General features: G+C 37.0%; 1 protein-coding gene across 6 annotated transcripts in view; it reads right to left on the bottom strand.

Annotated features, from left to right (window-relative positions):
• PIR121 (transcription activator) overlaps positions 1-25,629 on the bottom strand; it is a 72,688-nt gene that overhangs the window by 22,751 nt on the left and 24,308 nt on the right. For 4 of the 6 annotated variants that reach the window (XR_015791345.1, XM_088124954.1, XM_088124950.1 and 1 more), the window contains 11 exons: positions 22,259-22,328; positions 21,992-22,056; positions 21,606-21,801; positions 21,221-21,379; positions 19,893-19,979; positions 17,958-18,170; positions 15,524-15,735; positions 10,594-10,835; positions 10,233-10,416; positions 6,026-6,170; positions 1,190-1,358 (listed from right to left, as the gene is read on the bottom strand). Coding sequence is in view for 5 of the 6 variants with exons in the window: in XM_088124954.1 (XP_087981080.1) it covers positions 1,190-1,358; positions 6,026-6,170; positions 10,233-10,416; positions 10,594-10,835; positions 15,524-15,735; positions 17,958-18,170; positions 19,893-19,979; positions 21,221-21,379; positions 21,606-21,801; positions 21,992-22,056; positions 22,259-22,328 (1,742 nt within the window). In the remaining variant the exon portion in view is untranslated. Of the gene's footprint in view, positions 1-1,189; positions 1,359-6,025; positions 6,171-10,232; positions 10,417-10,593; positions 10,836-15,523; positions 15,736-17,957; positions 18,171-19,892; positions 19,980-21,220; positions 21,380-21,605; positions 21,802-21,991; positions 22,057-22,251; positions 22,329-25,629 lie in introns of all 6 variants that reach the window. The other 2 variants (XM_088124953.1, XM_088124952.1) reach the window with 2 other exon arrangements.

Genomic DNA, 25,629 nt, shown 5'->3' with positions numbered 1-25,629 from the left:
GCTTGCCTTTGAAGGAGAAAAGTTCAGTAGGTACCCTAACCAAAATAGGAATAAAGAGCAAAATGAATACAAAATGAAAATTGATCTCCCTAGTTTTAATGGTAAGATGGATATTGAAGGCTTCTTGGATTGGGTTAAGAACGTAGAAATTTTTTTTAGTTATATGGGGATTCCCAAACATAAGAAAGTTAGACTAGTGGCATTAAAACCAAAGGGTGGAGCTTCGGCTTGGTGGGATCAACTAGACATTAATAGATACCGCTATGGTAAACAACCAATTAGGAATTTGGAACGTACGAAAAAACTCATGAGGGAACGTTTTCTCCCAATCAATTTGAGCAAGTTTTGTACGATCAATATCAAAATTGTAAACAAGGCTCAAGATCTATAGCCAATTACTCTGAGGAGTTTTATCGGTTAGGAGCAAGAACCAACTTGTTGGAAAGCCAACAACATCTTGTAGCAAGATTCATTGGTGGTCTATGGTCGGATATTAAAGAACAGATCGCACTACAACCAATTGGATATCTCAATGAAGCCATCTCAACCGCAACTACCATTGAAGAGCAAGTTGGAAATCGCTTCAAGAAACAGTACTCAAGAAGAAGCAATTGGGAACAAGGAGGGACATCCAAAAGGTCTGCCAATCCAAGCGACAATATCTCTTCTCCAAACCTCAGCAACCGGTAAAGGTAAGCAACTTGAAACTGATTCCATTAAAGATAAACCAACCAATATTGTGGCAGGTAAAAAGCAAGGAAACATGTATAACCGCCCAACATTGGGTAAATGTTTTCGGTGTGGACAAACCGGACATTTATCTAATGAATGTCCTCAAAGGAAAGCTATCAACATGATCAACGAGGATGAGGCATAACAGGACAGTGGTGAAGAGCTGGAAGAAGATGTTGGGAGGCAAGTAATATTAATTATGATTTAAATTTGTAGCAAATTTCCTCCAGAGGCACATTATTCCAGCATGTACTGCTATACTCTAAACGAGAATTCTGGATAAACAGGATTAAAAAGCGTAATTCCAGCTGGATTGCGGATTTCACCATAATATTATAATAATGAACTTCAAATAGCTTCGACGAGGGGCAGATAAGAAATATATGAAGATGTCAATCCAAAAATTTATGTTTTAACAACACCTTGCAGGGATGAATGCCTAAGTGTGGCAGGGTACCTGTGTAATCAAATATGTGCAGAAAAAAGCTGAGCTTGTAGAAAAATGCCTCCAACTGCTTCAAATCATTAATGGGAATCTCAGATGCACTGTTACCAAAAAGCCCCCCGGGCTTCCTAAGGTTACCACCAGACACCACCTCATAAATCAGAAATTGCAAGCAGTGAACCTGGAACAAGATAAAAAGTTATAAGGTAATCTAACTTTTGTTCAAGCTTGTTCATATTTATCTTATATTTCCAGAAAACTGAAGTTCTGACGAATAGGAAAATTTCTCAACTTTGAGTAATATAAAATATCCTACAAAGTATGAAGTCAATGTAAGGTCGTAGCTGTTAGAACTCTATATCCAATTCTGTATAACCATATAATGAAATAAATTTTTAAGAAACCAATAAGATCCCATTTTTCTATAGGTTCCATACTTATCTATTTGGAATTGGGCTCAAGAGTCTTCTATTTGTTTGGGCCACCTCTCTCCCTCCATTTTCGAAGGCACAACTTTAACAGCTCTATCGCCTCTTAACACTATCGGTTGAGTCTACTCCTTCGTCAAGTTTCGTGGCACAACGAGGTATTTTTAGTGCAGCTTTAACAAGTCAGCAGCATTCCGATAAGTGGATCTTAGATTTGGGTGAAACTGATCATATGACCGCTTTTCATGATATGTTTACCATGTACTCACCCAACCCGATTCAGACACATGTCAAGCTTGCAGATGGGTCATTGGCCATTATTAAGGGCTTTGGTTATGTTATTCTTAACCGGAACATTACATTGCACTTAGTACTCCATCTGCCTAAATTATGTTGCAATCTAATTTCTGTTCAGAAGTTGACTCATGATTTAAAGTGCCAAGCCCTGTTCGCTGACTATAAGTGTTTGTTTTAGGACTTGATAAGAATGATAACAAGAACGACGATTGGTAGTGCTGATGGCTTTGTAGGGCTCTACTACTTCAGAGGACCAAGTCTAAGAAATAAACAGGTTCTCCAGGTTGGTGGTGAGTCAAATTCTAAAGAACAACAAATTCTAATTTTACATCGCCGTTTAGGGCACCCGAGTTTTCAGTATCTTAAACATTTGTATCCTTCACTTTTTCATAAAGATGACCTTTTTACTTGCGAAGTGTGTCAACTTGCAAAACACTCTCGTACATCTTATCCTTCTTTTGAGTATACACCATCCAGTCCATTCACAATGATTCATAGTGATTTATGAGGGTCGTATCGCATCAAAACTATGTCCGGTAAACGTTGGTTCCTTACCTTCACTGATGACACACTAGGGTTTGTTGGGTTTATTTACTTAAAGAAAAATCAGAAACTGCATCAATCTTTCGTTCTCTCATTCATAATCAATTTAATACGAGAATCAAAATTCTTTGCACAAATAAGGGGATAGAATATTTTAATCAAACATTGGAAACTTTCCTGTCTCAAAATGGAATCATTCACCAAAGTTCCTGTGTCATTACCCTCCAACGAAATGGTATAGCTGAAAGGAAAAATAGACATCTTTTAGAAAGTGCCGTGCTTTTGTAATCAAACTTACTACTCGTTATCTCATTAATTGGATGCCCTCTCGTGTTCTGAAATTTAACACTCCACTAAAAATCTTACTCACTATCTATCCTCAAATCCGATCTGTCCTCACAATCCCCCTCAAAATATTTGGATGTACTGCACTCACTCATGTTTATGATCATGAACGTCACAAATTGGAGCCAAAAGCCAGAAAGTGTGCCTTCCTTGGTTACTCTCCTACTCAGAAAGGCTATAAATACCATTGTCCTATCACCAATAAATTTTACACTACCGTGGATGTCACATTTTTTGAGTCTCAATCTTTTTTCTTCCTAAATTCCCCTCAGGGGGAGACTGAGCCTATTACAAGTAATCTTGATGGGAATTTTTGGGAGATTGACGATCTAAATACCATAATTGAGTCCCCTCAGTCAAAAATACCTGAGATTGATGGTCTAAATACCGAGTCACCTCAGCCAAAAATACCTATCCTGATCGTCCCAATTACTCAGATAGAAGAGTCAATTCCTATTCTTTCCTATAATAATGAAAATGATCAAGTCAACCCAAATCGAATTGACAAGCAACCTGAGACACTTGTTTATTCTTGGCGACAAACGATTCAAAGAGGAGTGGAGCCACTACAGCCTCAACAACAAAGTCATGAATCCATCTCGTCCTTAGGTACTGAACAATCTACCCTTGTGCCTCAAGAGAATACTAATGATCTTGATCTCCCTATTGCACTTAGGAAGGGTGTGAGATCGTCTACTCAACATCCAATTGCTCGATGTGTTGGTTATAGTCATTTATCTTCAGCAGTTCAGACCTTGGCTTGAGCCAATGAGGTACCAAAATCCATTCAAGAGGCTATGAGCAATCCACAGTAGAAAAATATGGTAGATGATGAAATGAAGGCTTTGAAGCTTAATGATACGTGGACAGTAGTTGATCATCCTCAAGATAAACCAACGGTAGGATGCCGATGGATCTTTACTGTCAAATAGAAGGCTGATGGGTTCATTGAAAGCTATAAAGCACGACTGGTGGCCAAAGGATACTCTCAGACTTTTGTGGTAGACTATCAGGAGACATTTGCACCCGTTGCAAAATTAAACACAATCCGTGTCCTCTTGTCCCTTGCTGCAAATCTAGACTGGAAACTACAACAACTATATGTCAAGAATGCATTACTCAGTGGAGATTTGGAAGAAGAGGTGTACATGGACCTTCCTCCTGGATTTGACATTGATAAGTATGATGGGAAGGTGTGTAAGCTGAAGAAATCTCTCTATGGTTTAAAATAATACCCACATGCATGGTTCAGGCGATTTTCAAAGGCTGTTTGTAAACAAGGGTATACCCAAGCTCAAACTGACCATGCAGGCACTTTCAAGGTAAGATCATCATCCTCATTGTTTATGTCGATGATATTATCGTCATAGGTGACCATCATGAAGAAATAGAGAGACTAAAACAGGCACTTGGAAAGGAGTTCGAAATAAAAGACCTTGGAGAACTTCGGTATTTTCTAGGGATGGAAGTTGCAAAGAGCAGAACTGGTATATCTGTATGTCAAAGAAAATATGTACTAGACCTCTTGAAGGAAATTGGAATGCTTGGATGTAAACCATCTGATACTCCAATAAGTCCCAATCATAAGTTGGGAGAGAGCCTAGATGGGGTATCTGTTGATAAAAGGAGATATCAACGTCTTGTTGGAAGATTAATCTATTTATCCCACACTAAGCCGGATATTGCATTTGCAGTGAGTGTTGTAAGTCAATACATACATGCTCCTCCTGAAGAACACATGTAATTCGTGTATCATTTTCTAAGATATCTTATAAGAACTCCAAGACTTGGATTATTTTTCAGAAAGGATGATGACAGAAAGATTAAGGTGTTTACAGATGCTGATTGGGCAGGTTCTGTTCAAGATAGGAGATCCACGACAGGATATTGTACCTTCGTATGGTGTAATCTTGTTACATGGAGGAGTAAGAAACAATCAGTTGTTGCAAAAAGTAGTGCTGAGGTTGAATTCAGGGCATTATCTCATGGTATTTGTGAGATAATGTGGCTGAAACTCCTTCTCCTCGTAGCTTGCTTGCAGTTTTGATACTAATTATACAAGATTTGCTCGAAGTTCAATGGTAAAAATCACTCGCGCATAAGTTTTTTCATCCTCTCCCAGTTGCGGATTGGTTTTCTTCCATAGCAAGAGACCTAAGTAACAAATAGCAAAAAAAGTTAACCGAACAACCCCAAATGGTGGAAACATGCTAGTATGACATCATAAGGTAAGACCCAAAGAGCTTCCTATCTCAAACTTTATATGACCACCCTTTTAAAAAGAAAGGAAGCTTCTCCTGGACACATTTCATCATAGAGGAAGCAAAGCAAAGGGTATACTAATTAAAAAAAAAGTCATTCAAGTTGGTGGGGTGTGTCAGACAATTGATTGGATACCAGCATTCACTTGCTTATCATCGAGGCTGTCAGTCCAAAAATGGGCTAGAATTAATAGTTGGTCTCCACTAACTTTAGAGTAAATAGGTGTTATTTCTTCTTTAGGGAAAGCACCAAAGACGAAGGCGAAAGAAGCTCCAGCAGACCCCAAGGATAAGGAGAAAGGAAAAGCAGCACAGCAACCAGTCAAATGAATTTTGTCCGACAAAGAAATGATCTCCGCACTTCATCATAAGATGAGGGGCAACTAGAATCCCGAAGCTCCTCCTTCTCCTTCCGAGTCACATCTGGCTTACAGTAGGCTGCTTTCATCCCGAAAGTATCTTTTTTCTAGGAACATGGACAACCATAAATTATTATGTTCGCTATTCATCATCCATCCCGCATGTTACCTTCCATGAGTACGAGTTCTTCTACTTCCCCTTGTTTTAGTAGGTGCCTATTGGATTAGTATCTTCTGGATCTTTCAGAAGCTTTACATGTTACACTTGTGATCATTCTTTTGTCACTAGCCTTTTTGGCTCTCTTTGTGTAAATTGCTCTTGCCTTTTTTTTTTTTTTTAAACAAGATACGAACTTCTCTCATTGATTAATATGATAATTTTTTTTTTATAGAACTTTTCATCTCTTTCTTTCATAATCTGATACCACCAATGAAATTGTTTCTTATAAAAAGAAAAATATCATAAGGTAAGGTAAACTATTTTATGACATGGCAAGGCAAGCCATCTGAATTTTTCTTCTATCAAACTCATCACAGATATTTCATGCTCCCGCAAACCTTTTCTTTCTTTTTGTAACGAAATGTACGACAAGAAACAATTTAAAGTGTGGAGACCTGAGTGGACGTTGGTGCAACTGGGCGTGGATAAAAGAAGTTCACTTTGCTTTCTTCACCTCTTTGAATAGATTGTGCTTCGGATTCAGATTTGCTTCTATTTGCCATCCAATCGGCTGACAAAGTCCGCATATCAGAAAGAATCCTGAAAGTTAGTCGCATAAGATTAAGAATTTGTAACGTCAAATAAAATTTACACCAAATAAGTTTGACATAGACAAATAAGTTATTATTACAAATTTCACTCATATTTTAGTTATTGTAATTACTGTAGAAGCATGTTTTATTAAACAGAAAAAAATGGCAAAAAAAAGATTTAGAGGTTACTCCAAGCAATAACCAAAAAAAAAAAAAAAAAAAACAATTGTCATATTTGAAACAAGATAATCAATTCTTTTATTGATAAAGGTAATAAAGAAGATAAAAGTTTATTCGGTAATAATATCTGCCCCTTCATTGAACTTGTAGGAAAAGTACTCTAATTTTCTAGAGAGATGAAAAATAAAACCATTTTTGTTAAATTATAGTTTATTTTATTTTAAAGGTTTCCTATTTTATTTAGGTTAGGGTTTTATTGTTCTAATAGGTAAGTGTTTCCTTATCCTAATAGGCAAGAATTTCTTTTTAGTTTCATCTTTGTGACTGCTATTTATATAGCCTTGTATCAATCATCTGTGGTAATCAAGGAAGAATTATTTTCTTTTCTTATCAATTAACATGGTATCAGAGCCAAGTTTCCTCTAAAATATTTGTGGGAACTAGGATTTTGTGTCCATTAGGGTTTTGTACCCATTAGGGTTTGAATTTTTGAACACTATTTTGCAAGTGTTCATTGTACCCAACCCACTGCAAGATCACCGCCGCCACCGCCGACCACTGCCGCCGCCCCCCGCCGTTTGCTGATTCGCGTGGCTGCTAGAGTTGTTGTCGTAAAGGGTGGCTGCTAGGGTTTGCAAAGGGAAATCTAGTTCGGTTCACGATTTTCGGTTCGGCATGGTTCAGTTTCTAACCACTGTTCAGCTTAGCCTCGGTTCAGTCATTTTTGGTCCGGTTCAGCTAGTTCGGCAGTTGGTTCGATTCTCACAGTGGTTCGTTTCAGTCATATCTGGTTCTGTTCAGCATATTTTGGTTCAATTCAACTGGTTTTGATTCGGTTCAGCCCTCTTTCGGTTCGGTTTAGTGCTGATTTTTCAGTTTTGTGCGTGGTTCTCCATGTTTTGAGTTGTTGTTTAGTCTTGGTATCAATGTCACAATCGTTCAAAATTACAAAAAAGTTGGACATACATGAGATCAAACAATTAAGGAGCTTCTTAAAAACTTTGGATAATGCTCCTTGTCAAGGTACAGGTTCGGTAACTTTGACGAGTACAACTTCTCAGCCTAAACGTTGTACATGGATTATTGATTCTGGTGCAACAGATCATATGACGAATAGTAGCTGTCATTTTATCTCTTATAATATTTGTCCGAGCAATAAGAAAATTTCTACAGCAGATGGTACCTTGGTAACAGTGGCCGTTCAAGGAGACATCAAGATAAATTCAAACATTACTTTAAAGAATGTGCTTCATATACCACGTTTAACTGTTAATTTGATATCAGTAAAGAATTTGATCAAAGATTTAAGTTGCACAATAATTTTTTCTGATTCTTCTTGTATTTTACAGAACCAGGACAATGGGAAGATTATTGGACTTGCTAAGGAAAAAGATGGACTTTATTATCTTAATGAACTTGTCGATCAGACTAGTGTTCCAGTCTCCTTCACCTCACAAACTCATCATCCTTCAAGTAAGCTTTTGTTGAATCATTATAGACAAGGACATCCTTCATTCGAACTCTTAAAATATAGTTTCCTGATTTATTCCAAAATCTTAATCTGAGTCAATTGAATGTGAAGTTTGTGAATTCGCTAAACACAAGCGTGTACCCTTCCCTAGTAATAATAAACGAATATCAATTCCCTTCTCTCTTATTCATAATGATGTTTGGGGTCCCTCCAATGTTCCAAATGTTTCCAAATTTCATTGGTTTATTGTGTTCATTGATGACTGTACTCGAGTCTCATGGGTTTATCTTTTAAAACAAAAATCTGAGGTTGGTTCTACCATTCAAACATTCTTTCATATGATAGAAAACCAATTCGGAATCAAACCCAAACGATTCCGTTTTGACAATGCTCGAGATTACTTCAATTAAAACTTAACATCCTTCTTTCAAAAAAATGGAGTCATCCATGAATCGTCTTATGTGGACACCCTTCAACAAAATGGAGTGGCTCAAAGAAAAATTGGTCACATCCTTTCTGTGACACGTGCCATTCTTTTTCAAAGAAATGTTCCTAAATCCTTCTGGGGGGAAGCTGTGTTAACAGCCACTTATTTAATCAATCGTTTACCATCTACCATTCTAGACCATAACACTCCTATGAATATCCTATCAAAATATTATCCTGATTTTCGAACAACAAATAACTTGACTCGTCGAGTATTTGGTTGTGTAGCTTTTGTTCATGTTCATAGTCATCAGCGAGGTAAACTTGATCCACGAGCACTCAAGTGTATTTTTGTCGGATACTCGAACACTCAAAAGGGATATAAATGTTATCATCCTCCTTCTAAAAGGTTCTTCATCTCTGCTGATGTTACCGTTTACGAAGACACCAGCTTCTTTACCTCACCTTATCTTTAGGGGGAGGAACTATTATTAGAAGATAAGGATTTGCCCATTCCCAACCTCACATTTCCTATATCAAATCCTTTACCACCACCCTTAGATACCTTACCGGGACCATCTAACCCTTCTACTACTACACCATTACAGGTTTATTCAAGAAGGAACACTGAAAAAGATAAGCAAGTCCAAGAGTCTGAACATATCCCTGTAACTGAAATTGACGAGAAAATAATCAGTGATGAATCGGACATTATAGTATCTACTAATGATGAGTCAGATATTACAATATCTGCTAATGATGAGTCAGACGTGGATTTGCCGATTGCTTTAAGGAAGGGGAAATGGACTTGTACTCAGTATCCATTGTCTCACTTTGTATCATATGACAAACTCTCAAGTCAGTACAAAAGTTTTATGGTTAACCTTACTCAGGTAAATATTCCAAAAACATATATGGAGGCAATACAACATGAAGAATGGAGGCAAGCAATGAATCTTGAAATGCAGGCTTTAGAAAAAAATAAAACATGGGAGTTGGTTACTATGCCTAAAGATAAGAAAGTTGTAAGATGTCGATGGATATATACTGTAAAGTATAAAGCAGATGGAACACTCGAGAGGTACAAAGCACGGTTGGTTGCTAAGGGATATACTCAAACATATGGAGTTGATTATCTTGAAACCTTTGTGTCTGTTGCCCAGATGAACACAGTACAAATACTTCTATCTCTTGTTGTAGATCATGGATAGGACATGTTAAAATATGATGTAAAAACTGCTTTTCTACATGGGAAGGTAAAGGACAAATGAATACATATTATTTAAAAGAATGTAAAATATACTAATATATACTCTAACACTCCCCCTCAAGTTGGTGCATATATGTTAATCATGCCCAACTTGTTAGAGAGAAAATCTATCTGTGCTCCAGTCAATGCTTTAGTGAAGATATCTCCTAACTGCTCTCCAGTCTTCACATATCCTGTAGCCACCAATCCTTGCTGTATTTTCTCACGTACATAATGACAATCAACTTCAATGTGTTTGGTTCATTCATGAAATATTGGATTAGATGCAATATGGAGAGTTGTTTGATTATCACACCAAAGTTTCATTGCAGTTGTGATGCCAAATCCTAATTCAGTCAGAAGCTGATATATCCATACTAATTCACACACTGACTGTGCTATGGCTCGATATTCTGATTCAGCACTTGAACGTGACACCACATTTTGTTTCTTACTTTTCAAAAAAACTAAATTACCAGCAACAAATACACAATATCCTGAAGTTGATCTCCTATCTTCTTTAGAACCTACCCAATCAGCATCTGAAAAAACATTCAATATTAAGATGACCATGATCTTTATATAACAAACCACGTCCAAGAGCACCTTTCAAATAACATAGAATATGTTCCAATGCGGCCCAATAGTCAGTCATAGGAGAACTCATAAACTGACTCATAATACTAATTGGATAAGCTATGTCAGGCCTAGTAACTGTAAGGTAATTCAGCTTCCCTACTAACCTCTTATACTTCTCAGGACCTTTCAATAACTCCCCTTCTTTTGTAAGTTGTAAATTAGGCATCATTGGAGTACTACGTGGCTTAGCAGCTAATTTTGCTAATTTTCCTGTTTCAGTTAACAAGTCAAGTACATACTTTCTTTGTGACAGAAGGATCGCCTTCTTGCTCCTTGTTACCTCAATTCCTAAGAAGTATTTCAACATTCCCAAATCTTTAGTATGAAATTGACTATGAAGAAAAGATTTGAGTGATAGGATGCCTGATGAATTATTACCAGTAATTACAATATCATCAACATATACAATTAGTAAGATAACACCAGACTCGGATCTTTTATAAGAAACAGAATGATCTGACTTACCCTTCTTCATTCTCAAATTCTCAATCACCTGACTGAATTTTTCAAAGCATGCTCGTGGACTTTGTTTCAACCCATATAAGGATTTACGAAGGCGACATACCTTTCCATTCTCCCCCTGAGCAACAAAACCTAGTGGTTGCTCTATGTACACTTCTTCTTGAAGATCACCATAGAGGAATGCATTTTTAATATCAAGCTGATGCAAGGGCCAATGGTGAATAGATGCCAAGGAAATGAATAACCTGACAGAAGCCAATTTAGCAACCGGAGAAAAAGTGTCAGAATAATCAATTTCATAAGTCTGCGCATATCATTTAGCAACAAGGCGAGCTTTCAAACAGGCAATTGATCTATCCGGATGAACTTTAACAGCAAACACCCATTTATAACCGATAGGTTTCTTTCCTGCAAGAAGAGACACTAAATCCCAAGTACCATTGTCATCTAAGGCAGTCATCTCCTTCAACATAGCAACTCACCAACCAGGATGAGACAAAGCTTCATGAACAGTTTTAGGAATAGATACAGATTCAAGGGATGCAATAAACGAACAAGTAGATAATGATAAATGGATATATGAAACAAAAGAAGAAACAGGATAAGTACACTTACGCTTACCTTTTCGAAGAGCAATAGGAAGGTCATCACTCGTTCCTGGATCCACATGCAAAGAAGCTACTGGTATAGGGCATGAGTCCGTAGGAGGTTGCCGACGAGAATAAACTTGAGTAATAGTGGGGAGAAAAGGATCAGGCGCAGAGGGAGATGTATTGCTAGGAAGTTCTTCACTAGAAGTAGAGACAATAGAATAGACAAGAAAAGTATCATCTTCCTGGGACTGCTCCTCCAGACTGGTACTCAAGGACGATGAAAAAGGAGTATCTTCAAAGAACGTAACGTCAGGAGAGACAAGATATCTATTGAGATCAGGACAATAACATCGATACCCTTTTTGAACACGAGAGTAACCAAGGAAAATGCATTTCAATGACTTAGAGTCTAATTTGGTGAGCTGGGGGCGAACATCCCGAACAAAACAAGTGCAACCAAATATTTTAGGTTTAATAGGAAATAAAGGTTGTGTAGGACACAGAGTACGATAAGGTATTTCACCCTTAAGAACTGACGAAGGCATGCGATTAATCAAGAAGCAAGCCGTCAAAACAGCATCAACCCAAAAGTATTTTGGAACATGCATTTAAAACATTAAGGCCCTTGCTGTTTCGAGAAGATGTCTATTTTTCCTTTCTGCAACTCCATTTGGAGACGAAGTATCAACACACGAGAATTGATGAATAATAGCATGTTCACTTAAATAGGAGCCAAGAGCACCAGAAAAATATTCCTTAGCATTATCACTCCGTAAAACTTTAAGAAAGCCACCAAATTGAGTTTGAATTTCAGTATGAAAGTTACGAAAATGAGAAAGTAACTCAGAACGATGTTTCATCAAATATAACCAAATTACACGAGAGAAATCATCGACAAAAGTAACAAAATACCGAAATCCATTTTTGGACTCAATATGACAAGGACCCCAAACATCAGAATGAACTAATTCAAAAAGAGCATTAGCTCGTGTATTGCCTCTAGGATAGGAACTGAGACGATGAAACTTAGCAAATTGACATGACTCACAATCTAAATAATGCAAATTATGAAATTGAGGACGGAGACTCTTTAACACGGCGAGAGATGGATGACCCAAACGACGATGTTCTTCGAAAGGAGTTGGCACTCGAGTGCAAACGATGGTTGTAGGTATTTGTGTATCAAACGTGTAGAGGCCATCAAATTCACACCCTTTACCAATAGTCTTCTTCGTTGTAAGATCCTGAAAGAAGCAATAACCAGGAAAGAATAAGACACAACAATTGAGATCACGAGTAAGTTTACTGACAGAGATCAAATTAAAAAAAAAATTATGGCAAATTTAAACCAGAGGTCAATGAAAGAGTTTTGGAGAGATGAACTGTGTCAGAGCCAAGAACAGGAGAAGTGGTGTCATCCGCTATTGCAACATCAGGTAAAGATGTAAATGGTGAAAAGGTAGCAAATAAATTGGGGTTACCTGACATATGATTCGTACCACCAGAGTCAATGACCCATTTTGACACGGAGGAAATAAGATATTTATTGGTATTACCTGAATCAGCAGTGACAGTAATTGGATTAGAGGATGATGCCATCAATGACTCTTGATACAGTTGGAATTTAACAAACTCTTCAGCAGAAATCGTTACCATTAATTTCTTCTCGATCATAACTTTAACAATATGGACACAAACAAAGAGCTGCACTGAAACAAACCAAACCAAATCTGAAGGAGGAAAGGGAATCGAACCAAACCAATTGAACAGAGCCAAGTGAACCAAACCAATTGAACCGAAACAAACGATCCGGACCAGAACTGGTATAAATCAGAACAAACCGAACCGGAATGTGGCGAACCAGACCGAATCGAACCTAAACAGGATGAACCAAACCGCTTGCAACCAAACCAGTTGAACTGGACTGCTTGAACCATATCAGGTGTTTTCTGAAACCAGAAACCCTAAGTGCTACCGCACGACAACCAGAGGGGCGAAGGCGATTGGCGGTGACGGAAACGCAGGGCGACAGGCGGCGACGGAGGTGCGAAGGACGGCGAGACGAAAACCACAAACAGCAATCGGAAAACAGCAGCGCTAGCGAATCAGCAAACGGCGGCGGCGGTGGGCGGCGGCTACAATGGTCGGCGGCGGTGGGCAGCGGCGGCGGCGGTAGTAGTGAGTTGAGTTGGATAGCAATGAACAAAACCCTAAGGGACAAAACCCTAATGGGCACAAAACCCTAATGGGCATCAAAACCCTAATGGGCACAAAAATTTTAGAAGAAACCTAGAGCTCTGATACCATGTAGAAACTAAGGTTTGAGAGAATCAGATAGATCTTATTTTCATTACTGAAGTTTATATATATAGACAAATATACAAAGTTGACCTAATCCTAGAAGGGGAAGGTAAATGACAAATGAATACATATTATTTAAAAGAATGTAAAATATACTAATTTATACTCTATTAGGTATTATGCGTTTTGAGGATGATAGAATTTTGAACTCTTTGGAGCTTTCAAGCAAGTGGAGAAAGATTGGGGATTATCATTTGAAGTTACAAAAATGGAATCCAAAGCTTCATAGCACAAAGAAACTCATTCATGGTTACGGGGGATGGATCACTATAAAAGACCTACCGTTGTACTACTGGACTTAGGAATGTTTCGAAGTCATTTGAAGTTACTTGGGAGGATTATTGACTATATCTTCCAGCACGTTAATCATGCTTGGGCTTCAAATGCTCGTATAAAAGTTGAACCTAATGTCTGTGGATTTTTGCCTGCTTCATTGGACACTAAGGATGCCAAGCTTGGGTCTTTCTCTATTAGAGTTTCAGATGGTCGATATTCCAATAGACCCTTTCGATCGTCTTGCTCTGTTCTTGATAGCTTCAAAAGCCTCTCAAACTTACTGGACATTGCATGAATCAAATCTGTTTTGGAAGATGAACAGTCAGTTTCCAATGGGTTTGATTTTTATAAAAGGAGGGAGACGGAAGGCTGCACCGACTTCTCTGAAGGCCCAGCTGTCAGTCCAAAGAGTTCCCGTACTAATGATCTCCCCCAGACAGCTGGAAAGTGTTTGAAACCCAAAGCCGACATGCAGCCCCTATGTATTAATGATAACCAACCACTGAATGGGCTTCGCGGCAACCATGCGTCTCCACATTTAAAATATCTCTCTCCTCAGAAGCAGAAAGGTCGTCCTAGAAGCCTCGACGAGAGTCCAACGGTCGAATCCCCCCTTGCCTTTTTTCTACTCTCGGAGGAAAACCAACGGGTTCGAAAATCACACATCGAGAGTTAAATTGTAGACAAATCTATTGCCAACTTTTATTAAGGAGAGAGAAATTTTTAACACCGGTAATGATAAGCTATTGCCTTCGAATTTATTAGCAATCTTTAATGAGGAGAGAGACGGGAGAAAGGCATGAATAATTGCTGGAATTTCTAATCCAGAAGGGGAAATGAATCGTTTTTCAGAAGAAGGGAACACGAATCACCTTTCTCAAGGGGTGTTTAATTCAACAAATGAAGTTTTAGTATGTCAAGAGTCGTTACAAGACTTCCCTTTTGAAGATAGTTGCTCTGAATTTAGTCTCAGTAGTTATGCCTCTTCCCACACATCAAATTCAACAGATTCCTCAAGTGAATTGCTATGTGAGCAATCTTTTGCATAAGATTTTCAGGCTCTGTTTGATGAGTTTCAGGAAGTTGAAAAGACCGGATTAATCCCTCCAATTTTTGAAGAAGTTGGTATTACCATTATACCAGCTACATCAACAAAATGAAAATACTATCTTGGAACATCAGAGGACTTGGTAAACAACAGAAGCAGTTGACCATAAAGAAATTTATAAAGAATCATTGTCTGGATATTGTTATATTTTAGGAAACCAAGGCGCAGCAGTTCGGTAAATTCTTAATCAAAGCTCTCTGGAGTTCGAAAGATGTCGGTTGGTCCTCAGTTGGTTCGAGCGGCTCAGCGGGAGGATTATTAATCATGTGGGACGAAAGTAGAATACACGTTAAGGAAGTATTGGAAGGGTGCTTCTCATTAAGCATTTGTATTTCTCTCTCTAACTCTAATGAGATTTGGTTAACAAATGTTTATGGTCCTTCCGATTATCATGAGTGAAAACATTTTTGGACCAAAGCATGACTTGTTCCAATTGGAAGGCTTTTATAACTCCCCATTAAGTTTTTTTAATTTTATTGTTTTTGTTTGCACTTCACTCCTTCAGGAGTCTGTATCTTTGAACAATTTTTGTTTCTTGTTCAAAAAGAAAAAAAAAGAAAAAAAAAATCAAAGAAATCAGGAATACAATTTCCACCTTGAAATTTCTTTCTTCTTACGGAAGGTAGTTCGTAACATGGTGGCTAATGTGTTTTGAACAAAATCTTGAACCTCGGCATGTACTGTCTCCCACAAAGCATCAGCTACCAGAGTATCACACTTCTGCATCATTGACCCAATGCTCTTTATATAGCTAACCAGCTCAACAAGAGCTTTCCTTTCATCTGCACTATAATTATGTCTCACCACCTAGAAAAACACAAAAGATAAGGAAGTCATCAAGCCAAAAGACAAATCAGGGAACATGGCACGGGCCTCTTCATTAGTTTTCTGATATAATAAAATCAGTAGAATAGCAGAAACACACAATTCCAAATTATTAGGACTATTATACCCTTGTTTAGTTGGTGTGGGTCGAATGGCTATAATAGACTCTTGTTTAAAATGACGGAAAATTTTCATAAATTGACGTACACACAGACGCCTAAAAATAATGTCTATGTGATTAAATGCAATTCATCTAAGCACAATCAAGAAAATAACGGCTTTGACCCTAAGTGGCCTCAAAAATGAAAAATAAGCAACTGGACTTATTTTTATTGATAGTGAGTCAGCCAAGATGCTCTATGGTGCATAGCTAACTCACAAACTTTGAATAGAAAACTAAAACACTGCTATTATTTTTCCTTAAAATGTCCGAAATGACTTCTTCAAATATGAACAAGCACATCGATGAATAATCAACATTTTGAAGGAAATTGCACTTTTGACTAAATGGTTCTGGCGGTTCTTCCAAGAACCTAGTGCCTTATGGCGGAGGATTATCATGAGCAAGTATGGGCCGCACCCCTTGATTGGGTCTTAGATGGAGGGCTTAAGGTTTGCGCAGATAACCCCTATAAGGCTATCTCCTCAGCTTTTCCTTTCTTCTCTCAATTTTTGTCTTGTGTTGTTGGTGATGGTCATGACACTAATTTCTGGTAGGGCCTCTAGGTGGGAGAAAAGCGTCTTTGTTCTTTATTTCCTCGCCTTTTTCGCTTATCGGATTGGAGGTTGCTTTTGGTGGCCTTGGTGCTGGGGTGAAGGGTTGTGTATTTCCTTAGGCCTCAGTTGGTCTTTGATTGACAGAGATGCTTGAGAAGCGGCTAAATTGCTCCGTTTGCTCTCTGATATTTCTTTCTTTCATGATAGGAAGGACTTCCGTGCTTGGTCCCCTAATTCGTCTAGAGGTTTCTCCTTGAGCTCCTTCTTCAATCTTCTATGTTCCCCTGATTCTCCCCCTGCAGCCCCAGTGTTTGTCTCGCTTTGGAAGGTGAAAATTCCAAAAAAAGATTAAGTTTTTCGTATGCCAGGTCTTACTGGGAAAGTCAACACCCTAGATCGTATTCAAAAGCACTCTACTTCCTGCTTGGAGTTGCAATGGAGTGTTCTTTGCATGCAGAATTCTGAGGATCTTGATCACATCTTATGGCATTGCCAGTTCGCCCAGGATATTTGGGACCGGTTCTTTGAGACCTTCGAGGTTTCTTGGGTTCGTGATAGAGATTGGAGGACTATGGCGGTGGAAGTGCTTTTGTATTCTCCTTTCCGCGAGAAAGGGAGGTTTTTGTGGCAAATCTGTTTCTTTGCGATTTTGTGGGGGATTTGGTTGGAAAGAAACAACAGAAAATCTTTAGATGGGTGGAGAGAGATTGAGAGTCTGTTTAGGATCTCATTAGGCTTAATGTCTTCTTATGGGGTTCTGTTTCAAATTTGTTTTGTAATTACCAGTTAGGTTCTATTCTTTTGGACGGGAAGCTCTTTCTTTAGGCAGCACTCCTCTTTCTGGACTTTTGTTTTTTGTATGCCCTTGTATATATTTTCTATTTATTTATCTTAATGAAAAGTTTGCTTTCTTATAAAAAAAATTAAAAAAAAAAACATTTTGAAGGAAGTTGGTTATCTCTCATTTTTTCAAAATAAGTCACTAGACCATCTTTGAAAATAAACTAATTTACACGTTTCCTTGTTTTCCTCCCGTTAGCACTTCGATGGAATAAACTTGAATTCTTGTACTCTTTTTCTAATTATTGGGTCTTCAATATTATTTTCATAAGAAACGAGCCTAGAACACCCCAAAGAAACAAATATAAGAGAGAGACGGAGAAAAAGATGGATTTATAATAAAATTAGGATTAATAGAGAATACATATTAGAATGATGTTAGCATCCCTGAAAGTCAAGGATGCTGATCTTGCCAACACTACTGATAATTTGAGAAGGAAATATTAAGACCAATTAGGTTCAAATACAAAACAAAAGTGAAACAGAATGAGATAAAAATGTAGGAAAATGAAGATCAGGATGCAAGAAATACGAACAATCTAGGTCAAATGAAAATGAAATAATCTAAAGACAAATTAAGGTCTACAAACTAGCCAAATAGTACATATACTATCTGGATAACTATTATTGCTAAGATGAAAATTCACCTTTTCATAGTCTGAGAATGATGAAGTTTCATGAGATTCCAAGGAAATAACATCTTTGCATGGACGAGAGAATTTCCATGCACATTGTTCCCAAATACGTGCAGTCCATCTGCTCAAGAGTTGAAAACCTTCAACCACCATGTCGTACATGTTCCCCTTAACATCTTTGCACCACTCAATATCTGGATTCTCTGTTGATTTCAACAGCAGCAGCTGCATATTCGAGGATGAGTCCAGATTTAAGTACAGCCAGAAACATAATTTGTAAAATAGGGAACTTTGAGAACTTTCTCATCAAATTTCTCTATTCAGTTATTTTTAATTATTATTATGCCTGTATGGTGGTTGTAGGGTTTTTTTTTTTTCCTTTTTGAACAAAAAACAACTTTTCATTGATATATGAAAAGGAAAAATGTTCAAGTACAAAACCCCCAAGGGGGTGAAAAAAGAAAAGAAAAGAGAGAAGAATAGAAAAATAACGAATAAATATCGCAACAAGAGCAATACAAGCTCAAAAGAGAAAAAACATGTGAGGATGGGTGATCGAACTCACAACCTCTTGGTTGGAGATATATGTCAATTACAACTGAGCCATGCTCACTTTGGCAAATTCAAGAAGCTAGTTGGAGAATACCTTATCCTCTTGCTGCTTTATAATGACTAATATACGAATGAAAAGTTTGTTTCTTGTTAAAAAGGAAAAACATGGGGAGTAACTTATCTTGATACCACTACTTGGCTCTAGTCTCATAATAGTATTTCTAACAGGAGAATACCTTACCCTCTTGCTGCTTTATAATCACTTTTTAAAATTTTCTTTACTACCAAACAAAATTTTTGGAAGAAACAAACTTTTCATTCATTAATGAAAAGATACAAGAAATGTTCAAGGATACAAACTCGTGGAATCTTTCAAAGCATAGTTGTGCTTCGAACCGATTTGATATACTTTCTATACGAGCCTTGCCCGAATTCATTTTTGGGATATAATTCAAAAGACATCTGCTTAAATTTTTTTTTTTTTTTTTTGAAATCCGTGTGTCCAGGCCAGCTTACGCGCACCTCGACTAATCACGAAGACATCTGCTTAAATTGGGAACCTTTTATATTCTCTGATTACTATTTTTAGAGTTCTTATTTCCCTTTTCATTATATCAAGTTCTCATTTCTCAAGGAAAAAAGAGAGAGAGAGAGAGAGAAAGAGAGAAGAAGAAGAAGAAGGCTACTCAACACTTTGTTCTCTGTATGGCAAGTCTTGTGAGTTCCAGCAACATATTTTCTTTCGGTGCTCTTTTTCGGCCACTTGCTAGAGGCTTTTCTTCGAAATCTTCGAGGTTTCTTGGGTTTTTGATTTCGAAGTCGCAAAGAACGTTCATTCTCTGTTGATTGGCCCGTGTCTCGCGTCAAAAGCGGGTCTTCTTTGGTGTAATGGACTCAAAGCTTTGTTGTTTGATATTTGGTTCGAGAGAAATCAAAGGCTTTTCAAGGGGAAACATCGAGATCCGGTTGAAGTTTTCCTACTAGCAAAGTTTAAGGCTTCTCAATGGTGTGCTCTTTCCAATGTTTTTGTTAATTACTCTTCGAGTATGATTTGTTCTAATCGGGAGGTTTTTATAACTCCCCCCTTAGCTTTTGTTCTTTTCACTTAGTTTGTTGTTCTATTTTCCATTTTGTTTATTTTCTCTCCTTCGGGGGTTTGTATCATTGAACAATTTTCTATTCCTTTTCATTAAATCAATGAAAAGTTCATTTCTTGTTCAAAAAGAAAAAAAAATACTTTTTTTCTTGATAACTAGGAGTCGGAGTTTTGCTTTCCTATACCCAAGAGCACACGTGCTTGCCCTAAGGCCTGGACCCGGAAGACATTACATTTGGGAGAGGTTAAGAGGCCAGAAGTAAGACAAAAAAGAAAAAGAAAAAAAAGAAAAGAAGAACCTGATTCATTGATGATGCAAACCGAATGGTGAAATCATCATGCTCTGCGTGGATGGCTCCAATGTGGTTGATGATAAGGTAATGTCTCTGATATGTTGACAGTTGTCAAGGCTTTACCATGTGCAAATTATTTTTTACGTTAGCATTTCATCACATTTTAAGAAAGGTGCATGCATACTGTTTGATGAGTAGAGCTTATTCTCTGGAGGAATTTGAGGGATGACTTATTCCTAAGGAGTGTAAATCATGTCGAAAAAACAATCATTTCGTCAGCTAGGTTATATTATGTTGTTTGTCATATCTAGTTACTTCAGTGTATTTTCATCTCAACGGTATACTCAGGTTAACTATCACTCTTCAGATAAAATATTCTAAGTTCAGAACTAATTATAACAAAAGGCTGAGGATCGAGAAGCTAGAAAAATATCAACAGCAGCAGTTTCATGTTACACTCGTCTCCATCACGAGTAACCAAGAAAAAGAAACAGAAACTGAAACAGCTCAGTCATTGTTGTTACCGCAACAGCTTGTCTAACGAAAAAACAACTATACATGCAGGAGAAGGGTAATGTGAGCGAAAGGGGGAGAGAGACCAACAAAACTGTCTTTAAGAGCCTTTTCCAAACTGGAGCTTTTCTCTTAAGATAAGAATTGAAAAGTGTAGGCAGATAAGAGAAAAGCAAGGTTGTCTTGGGTTATCCCGCAGAGAAAGAATTGGAGGTTGTTTAATAAGCATACCAGAGGTCCTCTATCCTTCGCCACTTTTTTAGGTGGAAATGCCTATTTAACACCAAAAATTGGTTCAAATTCTAATCTTAACAACTCCACCCAGCAGTCATTGGACTTATAGTAAAAATCCAACCCCCGGACTTTATGTATGAGGGAAAGATTGGTGGGTTATCCCACATTGATTGTTAATGGGCTTGGACATTGGTTAATAAGTGCAAGGAAAGACCTTGATGTGGGTAAGCTTTAAAGGTTGGCAAGCTCATTAACATATAAATAGATTAAAAATAATAATAACGATCTCATATGTCATTTGTTTTGCTGTTGGCACATGATTAGATGTGAAATGCACTAAACATTTCTCAATTTGGTCACTAGGGCAATCACAAAACTTTCTCAAATCTTAGATCCTGGAAAGAAAATGATGGTCAAAAAGTTATAATAATAATTCCTATATGATAAACTGTCAACCACAAAATATTGGCAAGGGAGTGGTGACCAAAATTAATCAAGTTTTAAGATATTTTCTTGTTTAAATCAAAGTTACCAGATGTTTCATGCCCAGTAGAGAAAGAGTAAACACTAAGTACGACAAATAGAACAGGATATTCTTGTGCTTCACGTGGTGGAAGCTCATGTGGAGCTGGAAGAGTAAGAAGACGAGCTTGGGCAGAAAATTTTTGGAAGTATATTGACAACTCTTTCAAAATTGCTGCTGGAGAAAGATGAAGATCTGGAAATGCTGGAATCACCGGATCATTCTGGAAAGATATAAAAAAGATATTGTAGCTGAAATATAATCAGTAAGTAGAATAAAAAAGACATGATAGACCCGATCATTCTTGTATTTGCTTTTCTTTCACTCCCTTGGGAGTTCGTATTTTTGTACAATTTTTTTTCCCTTTACATAGATAAAAGTTCGTATCTTTTTCAAAATATAGTAATACCAAATCAATGATTTGATTATCATTCTGGAGACTATAATACCTTAAAGATGTTAATGAGTCTGTTGATCTTCACCCTCTTATAAAGAGATTCACTGTCTTTCTCTGATGATGTTGCTAATACAACAAGAACAGGCAGAATACGTAAAAGCACGTGCCTCTCTGGATATAGAAGAGCAAAATCCAACTCCAAGGACTCCACAGCAAATACAATGAGGATCTGAAGAATGTCTTCTACACTATTTCATGTCAAGGAAGTCTAAGAAGACGAAAGGAACATATTTTTCATGTGTTATGAAGAAATATGTGATCAAAGTACTAATGCAACTTTTGTAAAACTTCAAAGACAAATGAACTAATACAAAATTTAGAGCCCTGGGACGAATTAAATCCTCTCAATTTGGCATAGACATCTAAGAGTGAGGATACTTATTTACACGAAACATCTCAACGTGTAGATTCAGTAAAATGGCCCATCTAGTGCTTAAGAAAATCTGTTGCAAAATAGATAGCAAAAGATACAGGGAGGGAGAAAACAAAGAGTGTTAAAAGGATGCATGATATTATAGTGCCAGGTTAAAGAAGCAGTACTTCATAAATAACTAAAGAATATGGCTCATGAAATTGAAAATATTTAGATCCTACAGCCATTGTTCACATATACAACATAAAATTTTAGGGGTAACTACCAAGAACCTGTAAGTCATCTAATTCTTCTCTCATTGAATCAGAGTCTTGCCACTGAATACTGACTTGTGTGAACGTCCTGAAGAAAGAACAGAAAATGACTAAGAAAAAGTTACTTCTTTATTATTAGCCAAAAGCTTCTAATAATATCAGACCATTCCATAAAATCTAACCTTTAGGCCTTAATCCCAAGGCAAAAAATAATAATAATAATAAAAAAAAAACCTGAGGGCTTTTCTTTTTAAGTGCATATATAAATAAACAATACACATATATACACATATCTACATATATATATATATATAATTTATAAACACATAATCCACTAAAAGCTTTGAAGAGAGAAATTTTTTCAAAGAACGTCTCAGCCCCGATTTTTGTTCATGCACTCTTCGAATAGGAATCCATTTTATGAAAGATTTTGGCTTTCGTACTTTGGTGCTGAAACTCTAATCATGAAGGAGCCAAGCTTTGGATCTTTGATATCAACCGAAGCAAGAAGAACCCCACAAAAATTATGTTCAAATTGAATAAGAGCTTTAGCATATGGTGTTTTATATTTGGAGGTTTTCTGAAGCAGCATTGAGGCTTAGTTTTTGGTGATTTGTAACAACCCGTATTGTTAATAGGGTCATTCTGACAAAATGCGGAAACGTAACTTTCAAGAAACCTTAAGAATGAAAGTTATTCAGCGGAAGCAATTTCTTTACAGAATTTTTCTACACTAACTTAACTAAATAGGAAGATGACTTTCAAACTCATGCCAGTATGCTAAATTTCACCTTCTACCAGAACGATCATTCAATCTTTCATCTGAAAAACATTTAGGAAAACAAATATGAGTACAAAAATACTCAATAAGCAATTTCCATATCAAATTTTCAAAATTCATTTTCCTTTCAAAACATTCGTAAATAACTAAATAGGGTTTGTTGGGTCTATTTACTTAAAGAAAAATTAGAAACTACATCAATCTTTCAACAGTTTCATTCTCTCATTCATAATCAATTTAATACGAGAATCAAAATTCTTTGCACAGATAAAATGACAAAATATTTTAATGTCTCAAAATGGAATCATTCACCAAATTTCCTGTGTCATTACCCCCCAACAAAATGGTATTGCTGAAAGGAAAATAAGCATCTTTTAGAAACTGCCCGTGCTCTCATGTTCACCAATTCTGTTCCTAACCATTTTTGGGGTGATGCTGTCCTTACTGTTTGTTATCTCATTAATCGGATGCCCTCTCGTGTTCTGAAATTTAACACTCCACTAGCAATCTTACTCACTATCTATCCGCAAATCTGATATGTCCTCACAATCCCCCTCAAAATAGTGCCTCTATTCCTTATCTTTGATCAATCAATTTGAGAATTTATTTCTTCTCTCTTTTCTCGTATATGTCTCTCTGGTGTCTCTATCCTTAGTTTTTACAACATGAAGAATGGAGGCAAGCAATGAATCTTGAAATGCAGGCTTTAGAAAAGAATAGAACGTGGAAGCTGGTTACTATGCCTAAAGATAAGAAAGCTGTAGGATGTCGATGATATATACGGTGAAGTATAGAGCAGATGGAACACTTGAGAGGTACAAAGCACGGTTGGTTGCTAAAGGATATACTCAAACATATGGGGTTGATTACCTTGAAACCTTTGCACCCGTTGCCAAGATGAACACAGTACGAGTACTTCTATTTCTTGCTGTAAATCATCGATGAGACATGTTACAATATGATGTAAAAAATGTTTTTTTGCATGGTGATCTTGAAGAAGAAATTTATATGGAGATTCCACCTAGGTATAAACAAGCAGGAAATAAAGTTTGTAAATTAAGAAAGGCGTTGTATGGATTAAAACAATCTCCTAGGGCATGGTTTGGTAGATTTTCTCAAGTTATGAGGAAGATGGACTATAAACAAAGTCAAGGAGATCATACATTGTTTATAAAACATTCTGCTACAGGGGAAGTAACAGCGTTGATTGTTTATGTGGACGATATTATCGTAACTGGCAATGATAATAATGAGCAAGATAAATTGAGAAATTGTTTAATCCAAGAGTTTGAAGTTAAAGAACTGGGAAGACTGAAATATTTTCTTGGGATAGAAGTAGTCTATTCTAAACAAGGCATATTCTTATCACAACAGAAATATGTGATTGACTCACTTTCTGAAACAGGAAAGCTTGGCAGCAAACCAATAGGAATGCCGATCGATCAAAACCATAGATCATGTGCATCTGAAGAGAGTCCTCCAGTAAATAAGGAAACTCACTAGAGGGTTGTTGGAAAATTAATATATCTTTCTCATACGAGATCAGATATATATTACATATGCGGTAGGAGTGGTAAGTCAATTTATGCATAGTCCAAAAGAAGTTCATCTCCAAGCAACGTACCGAATACTTCACTATTTGAAAAACTACATCGGGAGAGGATTGCTGTTTAAGAAAGATGAGAAACTCAATCTAGAAGTTTATACAGATGCAGATTATGCAGGATCGATAGACGATAGAAAATCTACTTCTGGCTATTGTACTTTCTTTGGTGGAAACTTAGTGACATGGAGAAGTAAAAAACAAAATGTAGTTGCAAGATCGAGCTCAGAAGCGGAATTTAGAGCAACGGCATTGGCATCTGCGAATTACTATGGATAAAAATTATTTTAGAAGATTTGAAGATTCCATGAAAAATGCCTATGAAACTTACTGTGATAATAAATCCGCCATCAGTATTGCACATAATCCAGTTTAACATGATAGAACCAAACATGTTGAGGTTGATAGACACTTCATAAAAGAGAAGTTAGACAGCGGTCTCATATGTACTCCATTTGTACCAACAACTTATCAAATAGCAGATATCCTAACTAAAGGATTGAACAACTACAACTTTTAGCATTTGGTTAGCAAGCTGGGAATGGAAAGGGGGAGTGTTAAATTATATTAGTTTCTTTTAATTTCCTATTGTATTTAGGTTAGGTTTCCTTGTTCTAATGAGTAAGTGTTTTCTTATCCATTGTGGAGATGCATTGGGTACGAGTGATACCGTTGTCCTTGACAAAAGGTTTAAAAAACAACAGAAGGTGAAATAAAGGTTCCCCTATTGTTAGAAATAAGAATAGGCGAATAATTTGAAAAGGAATCCGATAAAGAATACCACTGGGAAACTTTGACCAACCATTCTTATTATAACCATCCGGAATCAAGACATTCTTCCTCCCCCCAATGGTAGGCCATACAACACATTCCAAACGACTTATTATTACTAAATTTTCTAATGCTATAGGTACCAAATGCATTCCTAATCTGGTAATAGTACCTAACATGAACGTAACTTGTAATAACCTAACCAAATGATCCTCAGACCATAAGAGTTGGAAA

Source organism: Momordica charantia, assembly GCF_013281855.1.
Source record: "Momordica charantia cultivar OHB3-1 chromosome 6 unlocalized genomic scaffold, Mcharantia_2.0 BLBB01000006.1, whole genome shotgun sequence".
Classification (NCBI taxonomy): domain Eukaryota; kingdom Viridiplantae; phylum Streptophyta; class Magnoliopsida; order Cucurbitales; family Cucurbitaceae; genus Momordica; species Momordica charantia.
This window is presented reverse-complemented; position numbering and strand designations above follow the sequence as displayed.